Source organism: Anticarsia gemmatalis, chromosome 4 (assembly GCF_050436995.1).
Source record: "Anticarsia gemmatalis isolate Benzon Research Colony breed Stoneville strain chromosome 4, ilAntGemm2 primary, whole genome shotgun sequence".
Taxonomy (NCBI): Eukaryota; Metazoa; Arthropoda; class Insecta; order Lepidoptera; family Erebidae; genus Anticarsia; species Anticarsia gemmatalis.
In genome coordinates this window covers 9,630,659-9,655,468 of record NC_134748.1, presented here as the reverse complement: position 1 = coordinate 9,655,468, position 24,810 = coordinate 9,630,659, and the positions used below count along the sequence as shown (strand labels likewise).

The 24,810-nt window shown below is 35.6% G+C and overlaps 2 protein-coding genes across 3 annotated transcripts; one reads left to right on the top strand and one right to left on the bottom strand.

Moving 5' to 3' along the window:
* Positions 1–152: 152 nt before the first annotated feature.
* Positions 153–18,632, bottom strand: LOC142972487 (uncharacterized). 2 transcript variants are annotated; one of them, XM_076113666.1, is made up of 28 exons: positions 18,497–18,632; positions 18,350–18,408; positions 18,052–18,191; positions 14,188–14,323; positions 13,779–13,910; positions 13,438–13,531; positions 13,237–13,356; positions 12,914–13,155; positions 12,691–12,808; positions 11,798–11,930; positions 11,608–11,726; positions 11,424–11,536; positions 10,952–11,161; positions 10,534–10,645; positions 10,336–10,453; positions 9,933–10,078; positions 8,636–8,770; positions 7,741–7,866; positions 6,868–6,959; positions 6,428–6,589; positions 5,117–5,275; positions 4,872–4,972; positions 4,359–4,545; positions 3,914–4,105; positions 3,475–3,580; positions 2,973–3,108; positions 824–984; positions 153–442 (listed from the first exon to the last, which is right to left on the bottom strand). In XM_076113666.1, exons 4-27 carry the CDS (start codon positions 14,208–14,210, stop codon positions 836–838), a joined length of 3,225 nt encoding a protein of 1,074 aa, XP_075969781.1. In that variant the 5' UTR covers positions 14,211–14,323; positions 18,052–18,191; positions 18,350–18,408; positions 18,497–18,632; the 3' UTR covers positions 153–442; positions 824–835. The 2 variants fall into 2 exon arrangements, with proteins under 2 accessions (XP_075969781.1, XP_075969780.1); XM_076113665.1 differs by having other exon boundaries at positions 18,067–18,191.
* A 1,327-nt stretch (positions 18,633–19,959) lies between these two features.
* Positions 19,960–21,411, top strand: LOC142987798 (uncharacterized). The gene is made up of 2 exons (XM_076136734.1): positions 19,960–20,071; positions 20,601–21,411. The coding sequence occupies exons 1-2, from the start codon at positions 20,024–20,026 to the stop codon at positions 21,267–21,269; spliced, it is 717 nt and encodes a 238-aa protein (XP_075992849.1). The 5' UTR covers positions 19,960–20,023; the 3' UTR covers positions 21,270–21,411.
* The last annotated feature ends 3,399 nt before the right edge of the window (positions 21,412–24,810 follow it).

Sequence of the window (24,810 nt, the reverse complement as noted above, 5' to 3'; positions counted from 1 at the left end):
GAGATCATTAGTACCTACCTATACAATTCTTAAAAGATTTAAACACAAATAAATCATGTTTCAGTTTTTGCAACTGCATGTGCAAATGCATGCAATATCCACATTACAGGGATAGCTATGTTCAAGAGTGTAATAAAACAAAGCCATGAGACGTTGTCAATTTATTAAAGACAGAAACAATAGACCACACATTTTAAAGAATAATTTAACGTTACAATAATTTCTCGACAAACGCACTAACACGACGACACTCACGATTTCAGTAAACTTATCACACCGAGACGTTCACAAACATTAATTTAGATTTTCTTTATAAAATATAGGTATATAATACTATAGGTACAGTGCACTTAAAGATCCTTCTGTTGTTCTCGGTAAACGTATCTACGTTATATTAAAATATTCGTCGGACCGGAGTCACGACGACGTAGCCGGCATCTACCTGATGAGGAAGAGAGACGCAATCTTCATTTGAAATACACGTTTCATACAATAAAACTTCTTGCTTCTTACTATCTAGGAAATACTAATAGCACTTTGCTTGATTCGGGAATCGAGTCCGAGATTTCGTGATTAGCAGTCATATACATTACCACCCAGACCGCCAAAACAATCATGAAAATTCTATAACGATTCTTCTTTCAAACCATGGCTTACCGCAAAGAACAAAAAAAACGAAGCCTTTTATTATGTCTTATCTACCGAGGCTTATATCACCGCAGTCAGGCGCAGTCTGGCAGCAATATGTCATTTGCAGCGATGTTAAGGATTCTTTTAACTGAGATATATGTATATAGATCGACTATTCACAAGTTTATCTTACCGGCGTGTACTATCACATGAGAGAAGCTGGCGGCAGCGTGACTGCCCCGTGGCCGGACATCGGCGTCGGCAGCGTTGCCACGCCGCGTATCCAGGCTCCACGCTCACAGCAAAACGACTCCACATTGTTCAGGGCGCGCATGTAGATTGTTGTTACTCCACCTATTAACATATAAACTTAGGAACGAAGCAGAAACAATGCATAAATACAGGTCATGGATGCAAGGCCAGCGCCTGGAGAAGCTGATGCATTCAGGGTAAAGACACTAAATGGGGCTCTCGGTATGACAGACACTATCATTACACTCTCTCTCTTCTCGTTTCTTCTCTCTCGTTTCTCTCACTCGTTTCTTCTCTTGCATTCAGTGGCGTATCAATATTAAGCTATTCATTTCTAGTTCAGATAATCTTTTAAGGGACGAAAATTTTGCATTAATGTTAGTTTATTTCTTGTAGAGCTTCACAAAAGAAGCATTCCTATAATTCTCCTAAAGAACCGGTTCCCCTATTCTTAGATAGTTAGGATCTATTTGCAGCTTGTAAACATATTAAACATACATAACTTTTAAATGTTTGCACTATTAGCATTGAAATATTTTTCGCCTCGCATGCAATATTTTGTTTGAGTGTAACTATTTTCGGCTTGCAAAAGAATGGTTAACGGAGATTTACAATGTTAAAAGTATTTCTCTTAGATTCTTATTAAGAAACAAATATTGCTCGAATACTTAAATATTAAGTCTGCTAACTATGGAAAAACCTGGAAAATGGATTTGAGTAGGTACTACACCTAACTGTCTTGGGGTTATTCACATCCTATATCAATACAAATTTGTACCTATACATGTTAAACTGGGCTTTTAGTTAAGGAAACTCACAATTTCATTCCTTCTTAGAAATTAACGTCATGCGACCATTAAAATCTTTGCATATGGTTGCGGTCATTAAACAATTTGAATTCGCACAAAGATTTATGGAAAAACCCTTGCGCAGTTTCGCCATCTCATCTTTCTTAACAAAATCCAAAGAAAATGGTTCCATTATAGTGTAATTAAGTAAACTTTCTTCAATCAGGTCGCGTTTTTAATAGTCGGATAACGGTTAAAAATAACAGCAAAAGTTTTTATATTTTGGGCGTTGTATCACAAGTTATTATAAAATTAAGTCCCATTGACGCATATCTCTGTCTGTCTGATTACAATTAACTAGACCACTGAATGAATTCTCGTGCGGTTTTCACCAATATAAATAATGATTCCCTAGAACGATTGTGGGTATATTTTGTAATCAAGTATACGAGTAAAAATGCTGCGTCTTGTATGTTCAATTTACATAACAAACACTCTTCATTTTCCACTTGCACCTAAACATACTTATTTCGATAAGGGCCTAATATCAACCACTTAATACTACTTTCAGAGAATGGACACTAATTATCATACTCTTATCGCAATAATATAGATTCTGTAATACATATAATAATATAAGAGTTGATAAAATTAATTAAGCGTGCTAGTAATCTTTATAGAGAAACGAATAAAAATATTAATCGTAATGGATTACTATGATACGGATCACTAGGCGGAATTGTTTACATGTTGAAATGAGGAAGAGATTCTGTTTATCTTTGTATTTAGTTATTGTCTAGTCATCGGTTTCTAGGAGACCTAACATTCTTGCATCTGGCCTACTTACAAGTTGCGCTCGTTAGAAATATTTTGCTATGTTTATGTTTTAAGAATTTCGTTCTAACATTCTGCATTTTTTCTATTCGCATTCTTAGAAATTGACACGAAAGTATGCAATAACTAAAACATGAAGCAATCGTAAAAGTTTGGTAAAAATATACTTGACGTGTTTGTTGAAATGAGCATTAACTATTTTATTTAGTTTATTATTGGATAAAAAATGCTTTCAAATACTTGTAAAGTTTATAAAACAAAGCATACTTGACTTTGAGACTATAAAAGTAATATTGCTTCAAATCAGGTTACTTGAACAAACCTGAAGAAAGTGACGGAAGAATAGATTTGAATATCAAGGCCATAATGTTAATCCGTTGGGGACTAGTGACTAAGAGAACTACTGTGTCTTCAAAAATATATGCGAAATAACTAAAGTTGTAAAGTAAATAGTGTGTAAGAATGTACCTATAATAATGAGCTGCGTGCCGAGATATGCGAGCGCGTGTCCATGCCGTGGCATCGACATCTCCGTCTCTTGTCTCCACTCGCGCTCCTTCCAGTCCCATGCATCAATCGCACCCACGCTACTCGCTGTCTTGTCCTGTAACATATTATATTGTGATTCTTTTTACAACAAGTGTGCGTAAAATTTAATTGATGCAAGATATTCAGGTGTAAAAATACTATTTCATTCCTATAGACACGGTAAATTTGCTTTAAACTTGTACTTCTAATACGTCTCTACGTCGTTTGATTCTAAGAGTTAACTGCCGGTAAAAAAAATCCACAAACTCTACTTCAATGTATTAAAAGATTTTTCAAAAGAAATAGTCGAAAAATAAGCCAGAAAATTGTTTAGTACATCATATTCATATTACTAGTGGAAATACGGCGGGAATTTCCACCATTCGTTCCATCAAAATACCTAATAACACACCTGAATACTAGTCAGTGCGATGCAATTTACCTTTTCTGACACTTTGCCAGCTCCACCGACGATGTACAATTTATCGTTCATGGCGAACATCGTTGAGAAACATCTGGGGAACCGCAGACTGTGTATTTCTGTCCATCTGAATATATCGAAACATAATATTTCACTGCAATGTTTGCATTTATATTCTAAATTCGTAATTGATTGTAAATACAAGAAGCTGGTTAGAATCTAGCGTAACACATGTGTGTAGCCTTGCTAAAATGGATCGTCTCTTGTTTTACTCCTGAACTTATTTATAGAAATTTGAATCACTAAAAATCTCTATTATCTATTTAATCATCACAATCCTTTCAAACTTTAATTGCCGTTTTCGATAAAGTGTGATTCATAAATTAACGAACACGTTTAAAAAGATAATAACTATCGGTAGAGATACCGAATTTAATATCAAAATAATAATGCTACTAACTCATTCGTTTTAGAGTTGTAGCACTCAACAATCTTGCAGACAGGCTTCTTCTTCTCGCCGGTCATACCGCCAGCGACCCAGATGTACTCGCGGTACTTGGCACACGCCACCGCCATGCGCGCCACGCTCATGGAACGCACTTCTGACCACGAACCCGTTTTAGGATCAAACTTTTCTACCGAGCGAAGAACTCTGGAAAGCAAGAATACTTACTGTATTTATATAATAATATTTTTAGGTAAATCACTAGATATAGCTAGGATGATACTAAAAGTATATGTATGCACTATAAGTCCTGCTGTGTTACGTATACTAACTATATTTCAAAAAGGTTGGTATTTCTGCCTAAAGTTTTCAATTTTTGAAACCGTCACTTTACTTTCTGCAAACCACGAACTCTTTACCAACAATATACTACTAGCAAAAACTAGTTTGACTACCATACCTTCCCTTTTTATCCTGTCCACCAATAGCGTACATCGCCATGCGGTGTACGACAAGTCCGAAGTTCTTCCGAGGCGTCATGAGACCGTTCTCACTGTACCAGGATCGAGTGACCGGTTCGAAACTCCATACTGTTGAAACTACCACTGATTTGCCACGGACGTCGTCGTCCCTGGGATCAGCACCTCCTATAGAGTTATGAGATCTTACTAGGTATAAGAACGACATTAATTAGTATAATACCTGAAGTCTTTTTGGGGGTATATTCCCAGTTGTCCCCTCCAACACTGTGTCCCCGGGGTGACAACTAGGAATACAAGTAGGAAGAAAAATACCCCGTAGGCAAATTAGGAGAAAATAAAATCGTATGGATGCAGATGAGGACTTATATTACCTGATTTGGATATTTTTGTTTCATTTTAGTTACCTTTTAGGTATAAATTATAATACATATTTATAACTAACGATAGTTATGCCATTTTTTGCATTTCGTATAGAAGCCACAAATTCTAACCGACAAGATACACCCGTCCTCTTAGAAAAGCTACCGAATGATGATGCCTTGGCTCTGGGAGATCACCAACATAATCCCAAACGTTCGTCACTGGATCAAACCTGAAATTCATCAATGTCTCTGCTTTTGAAATGAAGTTGCAAATTCCTATATATTTAAAAGACAATCAAGACATATCAATGGTTTTTCATACAAGTAAAGTAATACAAATGTTCAAAAGTACAAAGTCTTATAGTTACGCTTACCTATAAATATATTTTCCAGTATTTCCACCAAAGCCATAGGTCGTGTGAGGATCTATTCCACCAAAAACTAGGACAGTTTCTCTGTCCCAGTTGAATAAAGAGCCTTCAGCTATGTAGTTCTTATTCGACGGCCCCAAGATTGAGGTAGACAGTTTGTTCCTGTTTAGAAATTTTAAGAATTATTATCAGTCTCTTTCCTATGTATAACAGTCTCATAGCCTAAAATAGTTGTTTTTACGAATCTCTTACTAAACGTAACGATTGTTTAGCTGCTAATATAATATATATAATAACTCATTAATATTGTTGATACATAAACTGCCAGTGTTATCTACCTATAGGAAAGGAAGTTTTTAGACGTCACGGTCGTAGATGAAATTATGCATAAGATTTATTTGATAGACGTAATCTGGAATGGAATGTCTTGAAAATAAAAAATATGATAACACGGTATCTTTTTCATCTGACTCGAAAGAGAATCGTCTGGGTTTGGTTTTAGGTTAAAAATATTCAGATGCGATACTCAGAAATATTCCACGTACGATTATAATCAAATATTTGATCGAAGGTCGCCAGAATGGATGTAGTTGCATCATTTATGCTAAAGAGGTGAATTTGTAAACACTCATAAATTTGTGATTCATAACATTAGCACAGGAAGTATTATGATTTACGCTGACTATTCACCGATAAATTCATTGAAGGTATACAGATATCTCGTAAGTAAATCAGAGATCGGAAACTGATTATTGCCACGGTATGTAATTGTATGACTCACTTACTGATGCACAGCCATATAAGAGATTCTTTTTTACTGATTTCTAGATCGACTACTCATACCTAGCAGTGGCAACATCTATCACGTCTATCTAGGGGTAGGTAGCCTGATTCAGAAAGATTAACCATGATCTACGAAACCGAAACCTGTATGCGTATCACGTATCTTAGTTTACTTAGTATACGGCAAATTGATGATCACTGTTTAGTACATTGCTGTTTTAACGGAACATATTAATCACTACAATCTAAGGGAGAAACCAATGTGCAGCATAGTGACTTTTAAATAGTTGTCAACTGAGATACGTGACAACCTCCCAGGTGAATATTCAATATTAGATTATAACCTGTTGCGCGAGTCTCTACTCTCGAGCATCGAAAGTTTGACATTTAAAATGTACTGCCAAAATAGTTTCTACGACGCCCGTTACAGGCGCTGATCACATATTCGTACAAAGATTTTCGATAGCTAGCCGGTTGCCGGTAGTCGATAGTGATAGAGAATAGAGCTACTGGTCAATGCTTAGTGCTTACATGTTCATCTTTGCAAGGGACTCCTTGGATTGATTGAACAGTGATATCTGCGGGCTTCCGACGTTGTTTTGTGACATAGGCGCGTTGGCTCGAGTGGCTGGTTCGGATCGGGACGCGTTCGTGGCCGCCAGCGGACGAGGGCCAGATGGACTTTGATTACCCCTGTGTTGGTTTATTCTATGTTAGTATACTTTACTGTCTTCATTACAGAAACTGAATATCATTTCTACACTAGTGACAAAGTTTGAATATTGAAATGAAGAGTACTCAGGGATGAAAGCTATCCTAGGCTATGAATAAAAGATACAAGAATTTTCGCCAGACTTCCTGATTGGGTAAGGTGTGGTGGGCATTTTTACAATGCATTTTTGGGTCAAATGTAACTACAGATTAGCTACTTTACTAATAAATCTTATTATATTAGTGGAAGACCAACTTACCCTCTGGATCCCGCCAGAGCAGCGGTGGCAGCAGCCAAGTACGTGGCCGCCACGCTATGGCGTTTGTCTGATCTTCTCATTATGTACTGATTCTAGGGATGTTTGAAAATAATTAAGTTTTATAAAATGCTTTTCTACTGTAATAAAAAGTTCGTTGCTGAGAGTTCGATCATGCAAGTTAGGTATGAAATGAGCTTATATTTCTGCTAATCATTTGTCATTTGTCAAAGTAATCTTATAGGCAAACTAGACAAAATAATCTATAAAATATTTTGCACAATAATGATTCTAAGATTCGTAACAATAAAGATTTCAGATAATCTTAAGATGGTGATGAAAATATTTTTCCTTAAAAATACTTCACATATGTGAGAAATTTAATGTCTCAAATATTTTTCAGTGTATTTGCGCCATCAATCAGTTAATATCGAATCATGACGAAGCGTTAATCAGTTCTACAGCAGCTTGGGACATAGGAGTATACATGTACCTATCTTATTATTCACGAGCCTGAGATATTTTCTTAGAAGCCTTCATGAATTGCTTAGCATTCACAAATATTACCTACATATGTACCAGGAAAACAAAATAAGATATAATTAAGTCATCCATTACGTTATTATACTGAATATTCTAGGTCCACATGATACCATACCTGTGTGTCAACAAAGCAGAATTTGTGTCGAGAGGAGATCTTTGTCGGTATTTTTGTTGTATTGTTGTCGGTAGCCGATAGTGGTAGAGAGATCGAGGTACGGCAACTCTTCATTTCGAAAGAAATATGACGGCAATTTGTAGAAACAAATCGCCCAACGCAACTTTAGTGTTTAGACTATCTAAGGTTTACTATCATAGATTTTGTTCGTCACATACTTTGTCAGTCATGCTGGTGTCGACGGTGGCGCTGCTCGTCTCACTCATTGTAGTATTCAGGTCTTCGGCAGAATCCTTCTCGGGAGGCTCGTACATTTGGCCGTTCTTATTTGATACTTGCTGCATCTAAATACCATATGATCGTGATATAACATTTATAATTTGAGGAGAAATATTATAAGACAAGAAATAAGTAAATGGATAGACCTAAATCTCGCGAAATGTATTAATAAAATCAATAGTAGAAGGAGACTTTTACTAGAACTGAATTGTTATGACATTCAATTGTTTGCTTAGAAACAAAAGAAGTTGCCTAGGTATAAATTCGTACGTTTACCGCTGTTATAACTTTTCCGTTTTTTATGGAGGCGATTAAAGATATAAACAGATTGTTAATAACGGAAATTGTCCAACTTTTACGACATCCAAGAACAATACTGAACGGAAACAAAGAATGATAACAAATTATTGTCCAAATGATAAAAAAAAGAATAAAAATTCCATACACGATCCTGTTCAATAGAGCACATGTGTATTTGTTGTATTTGTTTACGGCGAGCTTGTTGAGCCATTTGCAACTGTTGCGTCTGCTGCTCTACCAGCTTCTTTTGCTCCTAAAATAGTGCAACACAATAAAAATAAAACTTATACTGTCTCCAATTTTTGTTCTCTTTATGTATATTTATAACACAGAAGTTGTAGAGAAATGCCTTTTTGATTAGTTAAAGATAGGGCATTAAAAACTTCTAATGCATGGCTGTATCTTTGAGTTTCGTTTTTAATGTAAAAACCATAAAAATATAGATAAAACGAAAAAGTACCTAGTAGGCAACAGGTAGAAATTACTATTCATAGATAAAAAAATAAAAAATTGGTTTGCTACATTGCAACTTACTTCTAATTGTTTTTGATGTTTGCATACAGAATCAGGACTTCGTCGACACTCGGAGATGGGCGGCATTTGTGGCGAAGTGTCCACCTCCAGTGACGGCGGGGATCTGTTTGACATTGTCGGACTGCCTTCGTGAGCCTGCACACATAAGAAAAAACATAATCCATACTAATCCATACTAATATTATAAATGCGAAAGTGACTCTGTCTGTCTGTCTGTCTGCTACTCAATCACGCCTAAACTACCGAACCAATTTGCATGAAATTTGGTATGGACATATTTTGATACCCGAGAAAGGACATAGGCTACTTTTCACCCCGGGAAAATGACGCATTTCCCGGGAAAATTCAGTTCATAATGACATTAAATTAACAAAATTCCGTTGTCATGGCAACTGTTTTAATGGCGGATATGCCTTAGCGCGACTTCGTTATATTAGGAGATATTTAAATAATTTTGATATATTTTTCGTGAAAAAAAGGCATATTTTATATCATCACGCTAGGACCAATAGGAGCAGAGTAACAGTAAAAAGTGTTATAAAACGTGGAAAATTCTGACCCATTCTCTCTTATGCGACGCAAGCGAAGTTGCGCGGGTCAGCTAGTATTATAAATGCGAAAGTAACTCTGTCTGTCTGTCTGTCTGTCTGCTACTCAATCACGCCTAAACAACTGAACCAATTTGCATGAAATTTGGTATGGAGATATTTTGATACCCGAGAAAGGACATAGGCTACTTTTTACCCCGGGAAAATGACGCATTTCCCGGGAAAATTCAGAAAATTCAACGAAGTCGCGAAAAATCAATATTAAAATGACATTGAATTCACAAAATTCCGTTGTCATGGCAACTGTTTTAATGGCGGATATGCCTTAGCGCGACTTCGTTACATTAAGAGATATAAATAATTTTGAGAATATTTTTCGTGAAAAAAAAGCATATTTTATATCATCACGCTACGACCAGTAGGAGCAGAGTAAAATTAAAAGTGTTACAAAAACATGGAAAATTCTGACCCATTCTCTCTTATGTGACGCAAGCGAAGTTGCGCGGGTCAGCTAGTATTTTAATTACCAGTTTCTAAATCTTGCAGTAGGAGTATAACGAAACTTAGGATACTATATAGAATCATAGGCGAAGGCAGAGATGACGTCACTCGCTATAATTCCTACAAACTTCTTTTGCTTCATTCATATTGTACATATTTTGTCATACTTCACAACAGTCACATACAAAAGTAGTAAAAGTATAATTAAGGTGTGTAATTATTTAGAAATGTATAGTATTTATACAAACTTTTCTCCTATTCTCGAAGAATTCACTCATTGTCGGAAAGGATTTGTCCTTATCGCCAGTCAAGCCTTTGAGCGTTGCAGGAAGCGGGAAATCCATCTTGGGTCTTCGCATTTCCATTTTATCATTGTCCATGCTTCGCATGTTGCCTGATAATACGCAAACACTTATATTATATTGATGTTTATTGCAAACGTGTTTATTATAGGTGCTAAATTCAATATAATTATTTTTTAGGAATCAAAAGTTCAATTCCTGATAATATTTTAAATTATAAAGTTACAGGGCAAGCATACTGAATCATAGCTTAATTTCTGTCCGTAAAAAAGGTTAAGGATCCAATGAACTGCTTTTAACATAATTTTAATAAAATATCGGAATCAGTTAATCATAATAATATGAGTACCTGGCATATCGTCATTTCTTCTATGTGGTTGCATCATCGCCATTTGTTGGTACATTTGGTCTTTTGGAACCATAAACTGTTCCAGATACTTTAGGAATTCTTTATATGTTACATGATTCTGCAGGATAAATAAAAAAATACTTTTAATATTACAAGACTTTAGAAGTTTAGACAATTGATTTGTAAAGTGTTTGATACCTTCTCTTCACCAATCCAGTTCCTTTCTGCCGGTTCCGTCAGGCCAAGAACGTCGATCCAGTGATAATAGTTTTTTGAACTATTCCCGTACCAATACTTTATTATCACGTATCTGAAATGAAGGAACATTATGAGTGCCTACTCATTTAAGGTACTCACATACAAAGTACAATTAGGTATATTGCAGTTTATTGCAACCTACATGGATTTTTTTGAAGTTTTGTTGTTATGAAATATATTTCTTTTTATTAGGAGGATTTATAATTATAGTAACATGCAATCCATTTTACGATAATAAGTAGAGAATAAGTGCTTAATAAACTATTTTCCGAACGGTCTTTCACTTATAAAATGTATTTTTAATTTCGTTGAAAGACTATTAACTCCTCCAAAAAATGTTCCCTTGTTATTTACTTACGCAAGTCCATCATCAACCATCTGCTGCACCTCAGACTCGTTAACGATCTCTAATATCTCCGCGTTGTCAGGGTTTCGCTTGATGTCTACAAGCTGCCACGGGGAGATAAGCCCGAAACGCACGCATCTCATCACATCTACTGCGAACTTCCGACGCGAAGACCAGTCGCCGTACAACCATCGCACTCCCGCCATTAGAACTTCTATCTCACTGGAAACGAGTTAAAGGTTTATTTGAGAGTCAAGGTTGTACTAAGACGTATCTCCTTAAAATTTATTTACTACAATCAGGGACAATCAGATAAATACACCACTAGGACTAACAAATATTCTACGGACTGGTTAAAGCACCGTCCCAATCAGTATATACATTTTTTTTCGTTTTTCTACAAACGCGCTCTATATTTTAAAGTTTACCGATTTTGTTTCAGTAATACGAGAAGTACCGATAATATAATGACAGCAACAATTACCTTGTGACGGATATATAGTTCGATTTAAGAAACAGCATAAGTTCTTCTGGTTCTAAAGTGATGAAATCTCTTGAAGCTACCAGAGGTAGGAAGAATCTCATCACACGAGGAACCTAGAATTTACATAAACATTTCAAACTCTCTGCCACAACTTAACGCTGACTACGAGATAATGTATACATACCATTAGATCCATAACAGGCGTCATGCCTCTTTTCCTTGCTTCTCTGAACAGAGCAAAAGCTGTGTCTTCGGTGAAAAGGTTCTCATTCACGATGAACGACCAACACTGATCTTCCAGATCTAATTGAATTATCAATTAAACATACGGGGATCACATAAATAAGACTGAAGTAAGAGAAACACTATCGTACCTTTAATGGCAAGATACTGCGCTGCGCAAAATAAATCTAAAATATTGTCCCTCTTCAGGAGCTTATTACTTTCCACGCCATTGAATATCATCCATTCGTAGATCGTTTGGAATGCTTCTGGGGTTACGCTTGTCTATAAGAAAATTGTATTATGGTATTAGTCATGTCTGTTAGAAAAACTAGCACAAAGTAGTCCGTACAGTACTTTAGGTTTAGGTGAACTACCTTATTTGAGTGAGAAACGAATATAAAAATGTTGAACTAGCATCAACATTCTCATATTTGGTTGGTAACAATTAGTGAATGCAATCCCGATCTCGCGGGATCCCGATCTCGCGAGATCCCGTGTATTTTTTCGGGATCAATCCCGAAGCATAATATGACGAGATCCCGTTCGGGATTGTCGGAGAGGGCATTTTCAGCAGCTGGCTACATTGCAATAGACTTAAGATGCCGATTAGAAGCTCGTACTATTGATACACTATGTATTTTAAGAGGCTACTTCAAAATGCCATGTGATTACTTTTTATTTTGATCTCCTGGAGCTACACCTACTTTTTTGATTATGTTCATGTTATAACACCTGTTAATTATGTTACGTTGTTAGTAATATTCAAAAATAAAGGCTTTTATTTTCTTTCAAATAATAATTTATTGCATTCACCACACTATCACACACATATTACATTAAACAAGCCGTTCGAATTGTATTATTTTTACTAACTAGACGGGATCCCGAAAATCTCGGGATCTCGCGGGATTGATATTTCTGATCGCGAGGGATCTCGAGTTGACGATCTCGAGTCGGGATTGCATTCCCTAGTAACAATACTGGAAGTTACAAATTTTATTTAGACATTGGTATTATAATATTTAATTTATTATTGACTTACAGTGGGAAGTTCAATTTCTTTGTGAGGATTCATGTCAAAGAAAGATGAATAGACTTGTAGCACAATGTAGTGACAGTGGAACTCCTCGTCGCCGATGTGTATAATAGTGTCTGTGTTCCTGCAAAGATTATAATATTTTATAGCTTCGTTGATGACGTTTCATATTTTAAATGCTTTTCTTAGAACAGCTAGATCAGAATGATAAACCCTTACGATAACTTACGTGTAATTGTGTATCCTGCGATAAAATTCTTGAAATAGATCCAGTTTCTTAGGCAACTGTACTCTCATCCAATCTATAGGTTCGGCTGTAGTGTATCCTAAGCTGCCCAAATCTTTGCCCAACGTGTCCTTGGGAGGCACTTTTTGTTTTCCACTTCGATCAGTCATACCAGATTTTGTAGTGAAATTCGCTGTTTGTAATTCTTTAGGTCTGAACATCTGATGTTCTGAATCTGCATCGTTCTAAGAAGAAAATAATTATTATTTCAACACTAGATATTTTTGATCACATTAAATTAATTCTACTTCTATTAATTCACTAACAAGGTTTTGTGAATCGTCATCGTCCGGTTCTCCTGCCGCTTTGCCTTCAAATTTCACTTTGACTTTGGCTTGAGTAGGATCTGCCAGTAACACGCCAACCGTAGACGATTGAAACACTACCTGTAATATACAACATACATCAAATATCTACTAAAGGAACAAAGTAACGCAAAGGTATTATTAACAAAGAGGATTATTTACTTGGTTTGATTGAACTTTTAGATTACCACTTGGAGTTGATTTGAAAGGGAACGCTGCTCCTTTTTGAATACCACAATTGTCTGTGCTGTCCATGCTGAAATATAAAATACAATAAACATCCATAAACAAATCATTTAGACCGGATTGATTAACTTTTTGGACTGCAATGTGTAAGACGGACGCAGAGCCGTACTCAGCAGCGTATGGAGAGGGAGTCCCATACTTAACAGTGGGAGAACAAGCTAAATAAAAAAGAGCATTGAACGACCTAGCCATTTTCCTCACAATATTCCTTAGTATTACGATTGTTCTATATTAAGATGTAAGTAAACATCGGTTACCTGGAATTATCAGCGCAAGAGGTCGTGTTCGCGTCGGTCTCATCTTTGTCTCTGCGGAAATTGTTCAAGTACTCGGCCGCAAACTTCGAGGCGTAAGACTCTGGTGACATTTCGGGCTTTTTCTTCGGCTTTCTAATTAATGAAAATATTGTTAAAAGTTTAAAACATAATAGAAACATTAGACAACGGTTTAGGTAGTAGAACAGTCTTAAATTCAGCTGATGGTCTTCAATTCCCAGGTGGTGTCATTGACGCAGCATATTTAACACGAATTTTGAAAATAGCAATTCTAGAAGCACAAATTAATTGTGTATTTAAAGAAAGACTGATCCGCGAACATAAAAAATACGTTTATTTATAAACTATAGACATTTCTCTTTTCTATAGTTAAAGATAAGTGCGTACTAACTTTTGTTTAAAGTTCCACGACATTAATAAGTTGGTATGTCTTCGCAAATGTTTTGTTACAGTGTCACCGGCACTATTGTAATACGATTGTATCAAATTGTTGCGACCCCAGTAATTCTTCTTAAAATAATCTAGACCTGTAATAAGTAGTAGGTATAATTTACAATAATTAAATTATTAATGTACTTCTAGCTAGCTATTTGGTTAAGTTTAAGTTGGTATAATATTTGATACGGGTAATTACTTAACAAGTCTGCGAAGAGAAAAACGATATTATTGGTTTTATAGGTACCACGTATAGCAAATCAGGCTTCAATATAATGGCGAAAAACAGCAATTTTATTGCACAACAGCAAACGTTGCATGTGTCATTTGATAAATCTAAATAAGTGTTCGTTCACGTTGACTCGCGGGCGCGGTGGCGGGCGCGGTGGCGGGCGCGGTCGCGAAATATCAAACATATGGCGATGTACCGAAGTGTTCACGTACAAACCGTTCGCGCGGTCTAAGTCGCGGGCGAGCTAGCGGCGTCGCGCGCGGCCCGCGCGGCGCGCTCGCGCCAATATCAAACAAGTGAAGATGTTCGTGTGTGTTCACGTCGAACTAGCGGTGGCGGGCGCGATTCACTCGCGACGTCAAGTAAGTTTAACCGGTTTGAGCCAGTTTGAGCCAAACGCCCGCCTGGCGGCCAACGTGAACACAAATCGCCACGTCCCACTGTGGATCGAAAATCGGCTGTAGAAGACATAGGATCTCGATGTCGCGAATGTTATTTTTTTTTATGGAAATGTATTCTGCTGATCATTACTGTTCTATAAAATGTCATATGACGTAATTGTGTGCACAAATGGAAGAGTTATAATTTTTTTAAGAAAATTTTGTATGGAGCTGACATGAAAAATGAGAATATCTCTGGAATCGCAAGGTTGGCCGTTATATCCTTGCACACTGATATAGTACTATTTATTTGTGAATTTTTGACATACTTTATATCGCGGCATCACTTGCGATTTTTTTTCTAAAAATCGTCAAAATTTTCAAAAAAAAATTTTTGTTTATAATACATTTTAATGCTTAAGTATGACAATAACAAGTGTAATTTACAATATTTTTTATGCTTAGACCAAAACGTTGTAAGAAATCATAAAATCGTACTACTTCTCCTCGAATGGTGTTCTCTGAACCTCGTATAATCTTTGTTTCGGGCCTCTGAAGCTTCTTCCGAAAGACTTCCAATTAGTACAAAAGCATTTACTGCAATTATGTCCCCTCCGTGAATCAACAATTTGTGGACAGTTGATGACATGTAGTACCCATCATACAGTTCCACGTATTTGCAGCGGTTGTTCTAGCGTATTCTTAAAATTTCGGCACGTCTACAAACTCTCCAGATGTGATAGCTCTCAGAATCACAGCAAATCTGCATATTAGGTCTTCATCGAATCCAATGATCGCTGCAGTTTTACAAGGAAACTCAAAAAATCGCCTTGCTGTGTTCCCATCGTTAGTTGTGTCTAATCCTCGCTTAATGATGTCGATCAAATGGTTGAGATCATCTCTGAATCGTTCTTGGATGAGTTTTCTTCGTGAATGCAGTGTCTCTTGATGGCCTTTTCCTCTTGCAGACCACTTTTTGAAGTCTAGACGATACGCTATGTGTAAAAGACATTCCGTTTATGCGGGCATGAAGTGATGATAATCCGAACTCATACACGCCAGAAGAAACGGTTTTTGACGCAATGGCATCTAACTTATTCATTTATGTGGGCTTAGCCGAATACAGGTAGAGCAGGCCGCATTTCACTTCGCTACAGCCAGATATGCAAAAATTTTGCCATCAATCATCGTCACCATTAATTGGTCACTAATTTCAGTACTTGACATTTTGAGGGTACGAGAGATTTTATTTGGTTATCCATTGCAGTTTTTTCATTTATGACGACTTCTTTGGATTCTTTCGCAAAAGTAAACTGGACTGGATGCCAATACATAGGTGAGCAGGGTTTTAGATTCACCCATACGGTATCACCGTCAGCTATCAACTTTAATGGAACCAAAGAGGTCATAAATGAGCTGGAATCATCTTCAAACCCCCTATCACCGTCAAATCCCCACCTTGGTGTTAATATCATTTGTTTATCCTGCCGTTACAAGTTCAGTATTTGGATAAGACGAAGACCTAATATGCAGATTTGCTGTGATTCTGCAAGTTATCACATCTGCAGAGTTTGTAGACGTGCCGAAATTTAAAGAATACGCTAGAACAACCGCTGAAAATACGTGGAACTGTATGATGGGTTAGGTACCCATCATACAGTTCCACGTAAGACTTAGAAACACTAGACTTCAAAAAGTGGTCTGCAAGAGGAAAAGGCCATCAAGAGACACTGCATTCACGAAGAAAACTCATCCAAGAACGATTCAGAGATGATCTCAACCATTTGATCGACATCATTAAGCGAGGATTAGACACAACTAACGATGGGAACACAGCAAGGCGATTTTTTGAGTTTCCTTGTAAAACTGCAGCGATCATTGGATTCGATGAAGACCTAATATGCAGATTTGCTGTGATTCTGAGAGCTATCACATCTGAAGAGTTTGTAGACGTGCCGAAATTTTAAGAATACGCTAGAACAACCGCTGCAAATACGTGGAAATGTATGATGGGTACTACATATCATCAACTGTCCACAAATTGTTGATTCACGGAGGGGACATAATTGCAGTAAATGATAATATATAAAAATATGATAAATGATATTGTACCACTCGGAAGTCTTGCGAAAGACGCTTCAGAAGCCCGAAACAAAGATTTTAAGAGGCTCAGAGAGCACCGTTCGAGGAGGAGTAATTTGAAATTGTGATTTCTTGGAATGTTTTGGGCTAAGCATGAAAAATATTGTAAATTACACTTATTATAGTCATATTTAAGCATTAAAATGTATCATAAACATAATATATATTTTTTTAAATTTTGACGATTTTTAGAAAAAAAAACAGATTTGCTGTGATTCTGAGAGCTATCACATCTGAAGAGTTTGTAGACGTGCCGAAATTTTAAGAATACGCTAGAACAACCGCTGCAAATACGTGGAAATGTATGATGGGTACTACATGTCATCAACTGTCCACAAATTGTTGATTCACGGAGGGGACATAATTGCAGTAAATGCTTTTGTACTAATTGGAAGTCTTTCGGAAGAAGCTTCAGAGGCCCGAAACAACGATTATACGAGGTTCAGAGAACACCATTCGAGGAGAAGTAGTACGATTTTGTGATTTCTTACAACGTTTTGGTCTAAGCATAAAAAATATTGTAAATTACACTTGTTATTGTCATACTTAAGCATTAAAATGTATTATAAACAAAATATTTTTTTTGAAAATTTTGACGATTTTTAGAAAAAAAATCGCAAGTGATGCCGCGATATAAAGTATGTCGAAAAATCACAAATAAATAGTACTATATCAGTGTGCAAGGATATAACGGCCAACCTTGCGATTCCAGAGATATGCTCATTTTTCATGTCAGCTCCATACAAAATTTTCTTAAAAAAATTATAACTCTTCCATTTGTGCACACAATTACGTCATATGACATTTTATAGAACAGTAATGATCAGCAGAATACATTTCCATCAAAAAAAATAACATTCGCGACATCGAGATCCTATGTCTTCTACAGCCGATTTTCGATCCACCGTGCGTCCCCGCGCTCGCGACCGCCACCGCGCCCGCGAGTTCCAACGTGAACAAGCACTTAGACACTAAATTAGTCACATATTTTTTTCCGTGAGGCTGTTGGTTAAGTTACGGATAAGATCGTTACAAGTATTATAGGTAACAAGAATGCAATACTAACGAACGGGTCACTCACTGAAATCGCTTGACAAAGCAGTCAGTTCAGACAGGGAACTACTTCTGTATAGCTTCGGCTTTATAGTAATGCAGTACTGCTCGAATATGCTGCCCGCCGGCCGAAATCTTTTCCTACGGGGCGTACTGGAGAAAATGTTAAAAGAGTACATTTATACCAATATTACAGTATACAAAACTCTGATGGCAATTAATCTAAATAAATTGATCGAACATTATCGATCTCGTAAACTTGTGTATCATCATGAACGTTAGTCAAAAGGAAAGGCTAACTAAATACTCACTCGGGAGAGTTATTGAGTGCACTGTTTCTTGCATTTGACACCACTTCTGTACCATTTATCTGAAAAAAGGTAGACAATAGAACATATCGACTGATATATTTTCATCTCATAACAATAATAATTAAGACCTAATTATATTCTACTTACTTTATCCAAACTAATACTCCTTTGCATTTCAAAATCACTAAACAAGTAATGCAGGAACATGAACCATATTGTAAAGTTTTAAGAGTTTTAAGTTTATTATAAATCCCAGGACTCCTTTAAAATTTTTGACAATTGACGTTCATGTCGTTTTACAATACTTGTCAAGATTAAAAATAAATGCGAGCCATTTACATGACAGCTTGCAACCGTGTGATTGTATACTTTTTGCTAAAACCTTAATATTACTTGGTAAGTGTAATGCTTTTATCTAGTAATTTGGAGACATGAAGCTTCTGTTTTTTTTTAATAAGTGACGCTAGCATAATCTTTCATCTAACAAATCACTTCTCATGATGATTACTATCCAATGTGTCGGTTACGAGTGCTTGTTTGCTCTAAACACTTTGTAAAGTAGACAGACAATGAGTAGGTATCATAAAATGAATACTGTCCAAAATAGCAGAGGGGCTAAAGTGTTTGACCGAGTTCAAGATTTAGTCTGGTTGTGGATTAGTTACATTAATTTAATTTAAATAAGAAAGCCTATAAAATCGTTCGAAAATGAGCAATAGATCATCGGCTAAAACGGAATCCTTATTTTATCCTGAGAACCATTAACTAAAAAATAATTTAAATAATGGGCGTATGCAATAGAATTATGTTCTGCAAATAGCATATAATAAGTAATTTAATACAGCCACGGTTTCACGTCTGTTAATTGAATATGAGACTGATTTATTTATATCTATAAGCATTTTTTTATATGTAATATTGTTGATGATGAACAAATGTATACCGTGAAATGATTACTTATAACAGTTTTCCTAAAAAGAGACAATTGCAGTTGTTGAAATATGATTTTTTTCAATAAAAAAGAAGCCCATGTATTTTTTTTTTTGTATTTATATTTTTGGGTAATCTTTAACAAATTCTGATTCATCTGGACACAAAATATTGAACGGTGTTTATCTCAATAACTAGTTTATAGAAACGAGTCCCTTATCGAAATATATGTTCTTTGGTATGCCTATTTTCATTAAACATACTGTTACATACCTAAAAGTAAAATAAAATTTTGGCCAGATGAATCAGTCGATGAATGGAATTTCGATGAAATACCCTTATATGGTGATAAGGATATATTGATAACACATATTTATTTTAGCAGTTTGTTACTTTCATACTTAGGTACAACAACATTCAACATCATTTCTTTTATAATTTTGGCTACTAATGAGAATTATATGCCAAGATCGACTACAGTATAGTACAACTTTTCAAGAATGAAAAGACCCTGTCATTGCAACTGCCCTATGTTTATAAATTAAATGTGTTTTAAATAATATTACATATTACCTCTGTTATACGGTACATAGTAGGTAATTATCAAATTAATTGAAATAAGTAATAATAATCAAGCGTGGTCACAAATTATTAATGCTTAGCATACAAAAATAATTAATTTTCACCATATAAATTGAATATATTGTGTACTGCGTTTGACTAGATTTCAAACAAACAAGCAGAATGGGGAACGAGAACCTGCTGTGTCTCACTTTATTCATTATACTTAATGTAAGTAACTTAATCAATCGTTATTATTATTTAAGTAATATAGCATAATATGCATTATATCGTTAAGGTTTTAAAATTATATTTTTTGATGATTTAGGAAAACATCATGATAAAACCTTGCATGCCTAAAATGCGAGGTGGACTTATGGCCTAACCCGTTCTTTGTACAGGAGGAGTCCTTCCAGCAGCGGGACAGATAAGGATTATAAAAAAAATAAAAAATTAGTTGTTCACAAGAATATTATTATAGACAGATGTAGAGTTGTAGATGTTGAGCCGAGTTACTATGTCATACAAATTGCATTTTAGAAAATAGAGGCATAAGGCTTTAATACCAGCTACCAGTTAGATATATAAAACAAGCCAAATCTGTAACTTCACTATATGTTCTTTCACTGTTATATTTCGTTATGGTGTACAGGATAGTTATCTATCCTGTACACCATAACGAAATATAACTTATTTCGAAAGATTAACTAACAAATTAATTAACGTAACAAGAAACGTACTTACATGTCTACTGTTTCAGGTGTATAGTGTTGTATCATGGTTAATCGTTGAACAACCCGCATTTGACGACTTAAGCAGACCTAGACGAGAAGCAAACCACGAGGAACAACATGATCTCTTAATCCATGAAATACATTCTCCAAATGAACACGATCAGCCTCTCACTCTTAATGATATCATCAGAAATCTGGAAGATAATCGTGTCGGACGCCCGAATCACGCGAGTACCAAGCACAACCGATGGGGTGATCCAAAGACTGAAGACAGAGATCATCAAAACATACATAGCATTGGTAATCACAGGGAGGCTTTGTCTGCTAGCGAGGAAAATCACCTCAGCCGTGATGTGTATGACTTAGGTTCATACATGCTTGGTAACCACAAGGGGCCCAGTTTGACTGATGACGAGCGAGATCATCACAACCTCGAGTTACATGATGAAAATGTCCCGACTTATGCCTTTCACAATGTCCACGGCTTGTTAGGTCGGGAGGGAGATCATTTAAATCATGATTTAAGAGGCGAAGCTCGCCATATCGTTGCTAGTCAAAAGGAGCCCAGGTTGAATGAGCGTGAGAGAAATCATCTCAATCGCGACTTATATGAGGAAAATCCTGATGCTGCTGACCATCGTCAAGAACGTACGAAATCGGGTCGTGCGGGTCTTTTGAGTTGGGTGAGGTTTTAAGAAATGAATACTGGCGATCGTTACCAGATAAAAATATTTTCATGCATAGCAAATTCTCATCTTGTGCCTAAGTATTTACCAAATCTTGTAAGTCGCATTGTGAAAAATTAATAATAAATAAAGACCATTTTACTTGAGTAAACCTATTTTTATTTCACGATGAGTAACGACAGATGGGGAGTACATATATTATAATTACATATATTATACAAATTATTATAGTAACGCAATAAGTATGAATGTGCATATGGCAGGGGAAGTTTGTAAGGATCGTAACAAGTGGCATTCCTTGGTCTTTGCCTACCTCATACCTATATTTCACTGCTTCAGGTGGAAATGGGTATCCAGCCTACAGATATCAAGCGCAAAGTGCGTCTTTGAATTTTGAGTCGTACTAAGAAAGGTACCTAAGGTTCTGTATGTCAGCTTGTTCCATCTTTAGAACCTAAAATGAGAATTCGATTAGTTCGGGTCAGAATCCTTAAATTTCGCACGTGTATAAATAAAAAAAAATTATAAACATATTTATCAATTAATTGGTTCTATTTTGTTCAATCACTAATAAATAATTGAATATTATAAATAATATAAAATAATTGAATGTGATTTAAATCTCAAATTAGTTTCTACCTACCATAATTTCACAGTAATTTAATTGAAACATCACATCTCATGATAATTAATAAAATTGTGTACTTAATCAAAATCACGCAGAAAATGCTGATTTATGATTATATACATACTTCTTTATATACGATATGTAAGAGATGCATATTTGTGATAGATATATAATTCTAATAGGTATAAAATGTACCCATGTATTTTTACAGTCTAGAAATAAATATCAGCAAATTGTGAAAAAAATGAAACAATTCTATTTATTTTGTCTGTTGGTTCTGGTTACTAAGTTTTTTTTAGCATCTTTAGTATGCGTCACTGGAAAGACAGATGTGCTAAAAAGATCAATCTAATTTTGGACTCCACAATTCACAGAAATAGGTAAGTCTGATATACCTAAGTACGATGCTGTAATATAACAACGATTTTTAAACTCTGGCTATATTATTTCATTGGAAACATTAAAATAAATAATCCGGCACACATACATTAAAATTTATAAAATGAAAAAAATGAAGGAGTTATTGTATTTGCATATTCATGTTTACATAATTATATAGATAGCACAGTAACTTTTGGTAGATTCTCTATAAAATTGTTCGAACTATTCCTCGGACGAAGTATGGGAAAATCGATCTTAGGGAAAATATCAACCAATCAAGTTCAGTAAAAGTTGATAACTTGAACTGTTCTAACCAACAAAGTTCTTAGAATGAAATAACTGGAGTCCTAAATGTCACGCACGTGTACCGGAGCTTGAGGTCAGTTAGTTTCGAGTACCTTATGACAACAGAGACATTTGCCGTCACTAAAATTACTAGAAATACTTTTAAACTCGCATATACTTATGTAAGTACTTCCGCCGTGTGTGGCGACAGTCACACCTATCGCAAAAGGATTTACTTACAATGGAATTCCAATACGTCATGTGACATTGTAAACATCCTTTTCATAGACCCATCTGCGTTATGTGTTTAAAGATAAATAAAGAATATGTAACCTACTGTGCAATTTACGAATGATTAGTTCTAAGTGAATATGACCATATAAAGATTGCAATAATGCCGTCAATTATTATCGACGTTGTAAACACCATAGTACAACAAGTTCCTTGATTCGTTATCGGAATTCCGGCGAATATAATCTATAAGATATTGACGCACACAGTCTGGCGAGCCGCTTCAATTCTGCACAAATTTGCGAAGATAAACTGTGTATTGTAAACATGTTGTAAACCAAATTCTAAGTATTTGAAGAGGTTATTTTGACTAAACTTAGAATAAATTCGTCATATTTGTATAGTGGTAACTAGGGTCTGTCAATGCTACATACAAGCCTCTATGTGCCTCCATCTCCGTATATGTTATGTTTATGGTGCAGATAAAGAGTAAAAAAATGGAGGCTAGAAATATAAAGCCCGTATTTAATGAAAATCAAACAACAATCAACTTGCTCACGACATTATCTGTCTCAAGTTCGCAAAGCTCAGCCACTTTCTAGAGTAGCTTTCTATATCAAACTTTCTAGATAAAGGTCCCATAGCTTTATATGGTAGAAAAATATGATTAAGTGAAAACTGGAATATTTTTAATATGTTGCATGAACTTGTTTTCATGTCAATCGATGACATATTTATGATAATTTTAAATATTGTTTTATGTGAATCATTGATGTTCATTCAATAGTTTTGTTGAGGCGTGTCTGGGGCATAAAGATACTGATTGATAAGATGTCGTCATTGGTAATTGCGAGAAAAATTGATAAAATAGAGGAAAGTACGCATTTTGCGAGGGAACTTCGTGATTCATGTCTGTTCATGATAAGCTCCATGGAGTGTTGCTTATGTCTGTATATAACAGCGAGCCGGCCGGCGTCCGCATCAGTCGCCGCTAGTACTTTGACTCAGCCGCGTGTGTGCACTTGCTCCAGATTATCCTAACAAATACATTTTTTGAAACGTGAGTAAGCAAATATTTTTTTTCCTTTACTATCGTATTGTTATTGTTTTATATTTTAATTATCATTGTGTATTACTTTTAAAGTCTTTAAATAAAAAAACTCTTAACTATCTTAATTGTGTGTTATCTAAGTAGTTATCATTTTATAGAATCGTTTAGAAGGCATACTTCTACATTCTAAGAAAAAAACACAGTCCTACTTTTTTACTTCTTCAAGGTTCTGATCAATTATGCTGTCAACCATCGGCTGTTCAAATTATTATTTCTGCGTACTATAATTTATTTGTTGTTATGTTATCTTTTTTCCGCGAGTCTTCAGAATTGTGTGCACAGCTTGTTACAAGGATGATTTGTCATAATAAACTCATTGAACATAATAACTACAAACAAAAACATCCACATTATTACCGGTAATGGCCTTCGAGCCTTAAGTCGTGACAATCAGTTTTTTGCTCGCCGGGGGTAATGCGCTATTACTATAAAACGAATGATTTAGAACAAATAAAAAATAACCTTTCTCGATGCTATTTATATCATCAACAATATAGAGTACTTAAACCAAGTTTCTACTATCTTAGTACTTAGGTTTTCTAATCTTGAAACTAAGTTGAGTGATAACAGCATTTTGCTAAGCCGATTAGGAATTGCGTTCGATAATAAGTTTGCAAAAATCGAGTTTGCAGACCACTCTCCCGGAGTTTCAAATCACAAACAGGTTTTCCCCATGGAGTTTTGAAGGTTATAGGAATATGCAGCCAGAACCAAGGTTAATATGCGAGAATGCGAACGATTATGAGCTACATATATACTTACTCAGAATCTTTAGTGTAGAGTCACGGTACAATAATGTCAGAATCAGAAAAGACCTTCGGCGACTATAATAATCGAGAAGTAACATCAATCACCACTTAAGTACAACAATGCGGATCCGGTTCGAATAATCCATCCATAAGTACCCATACTAG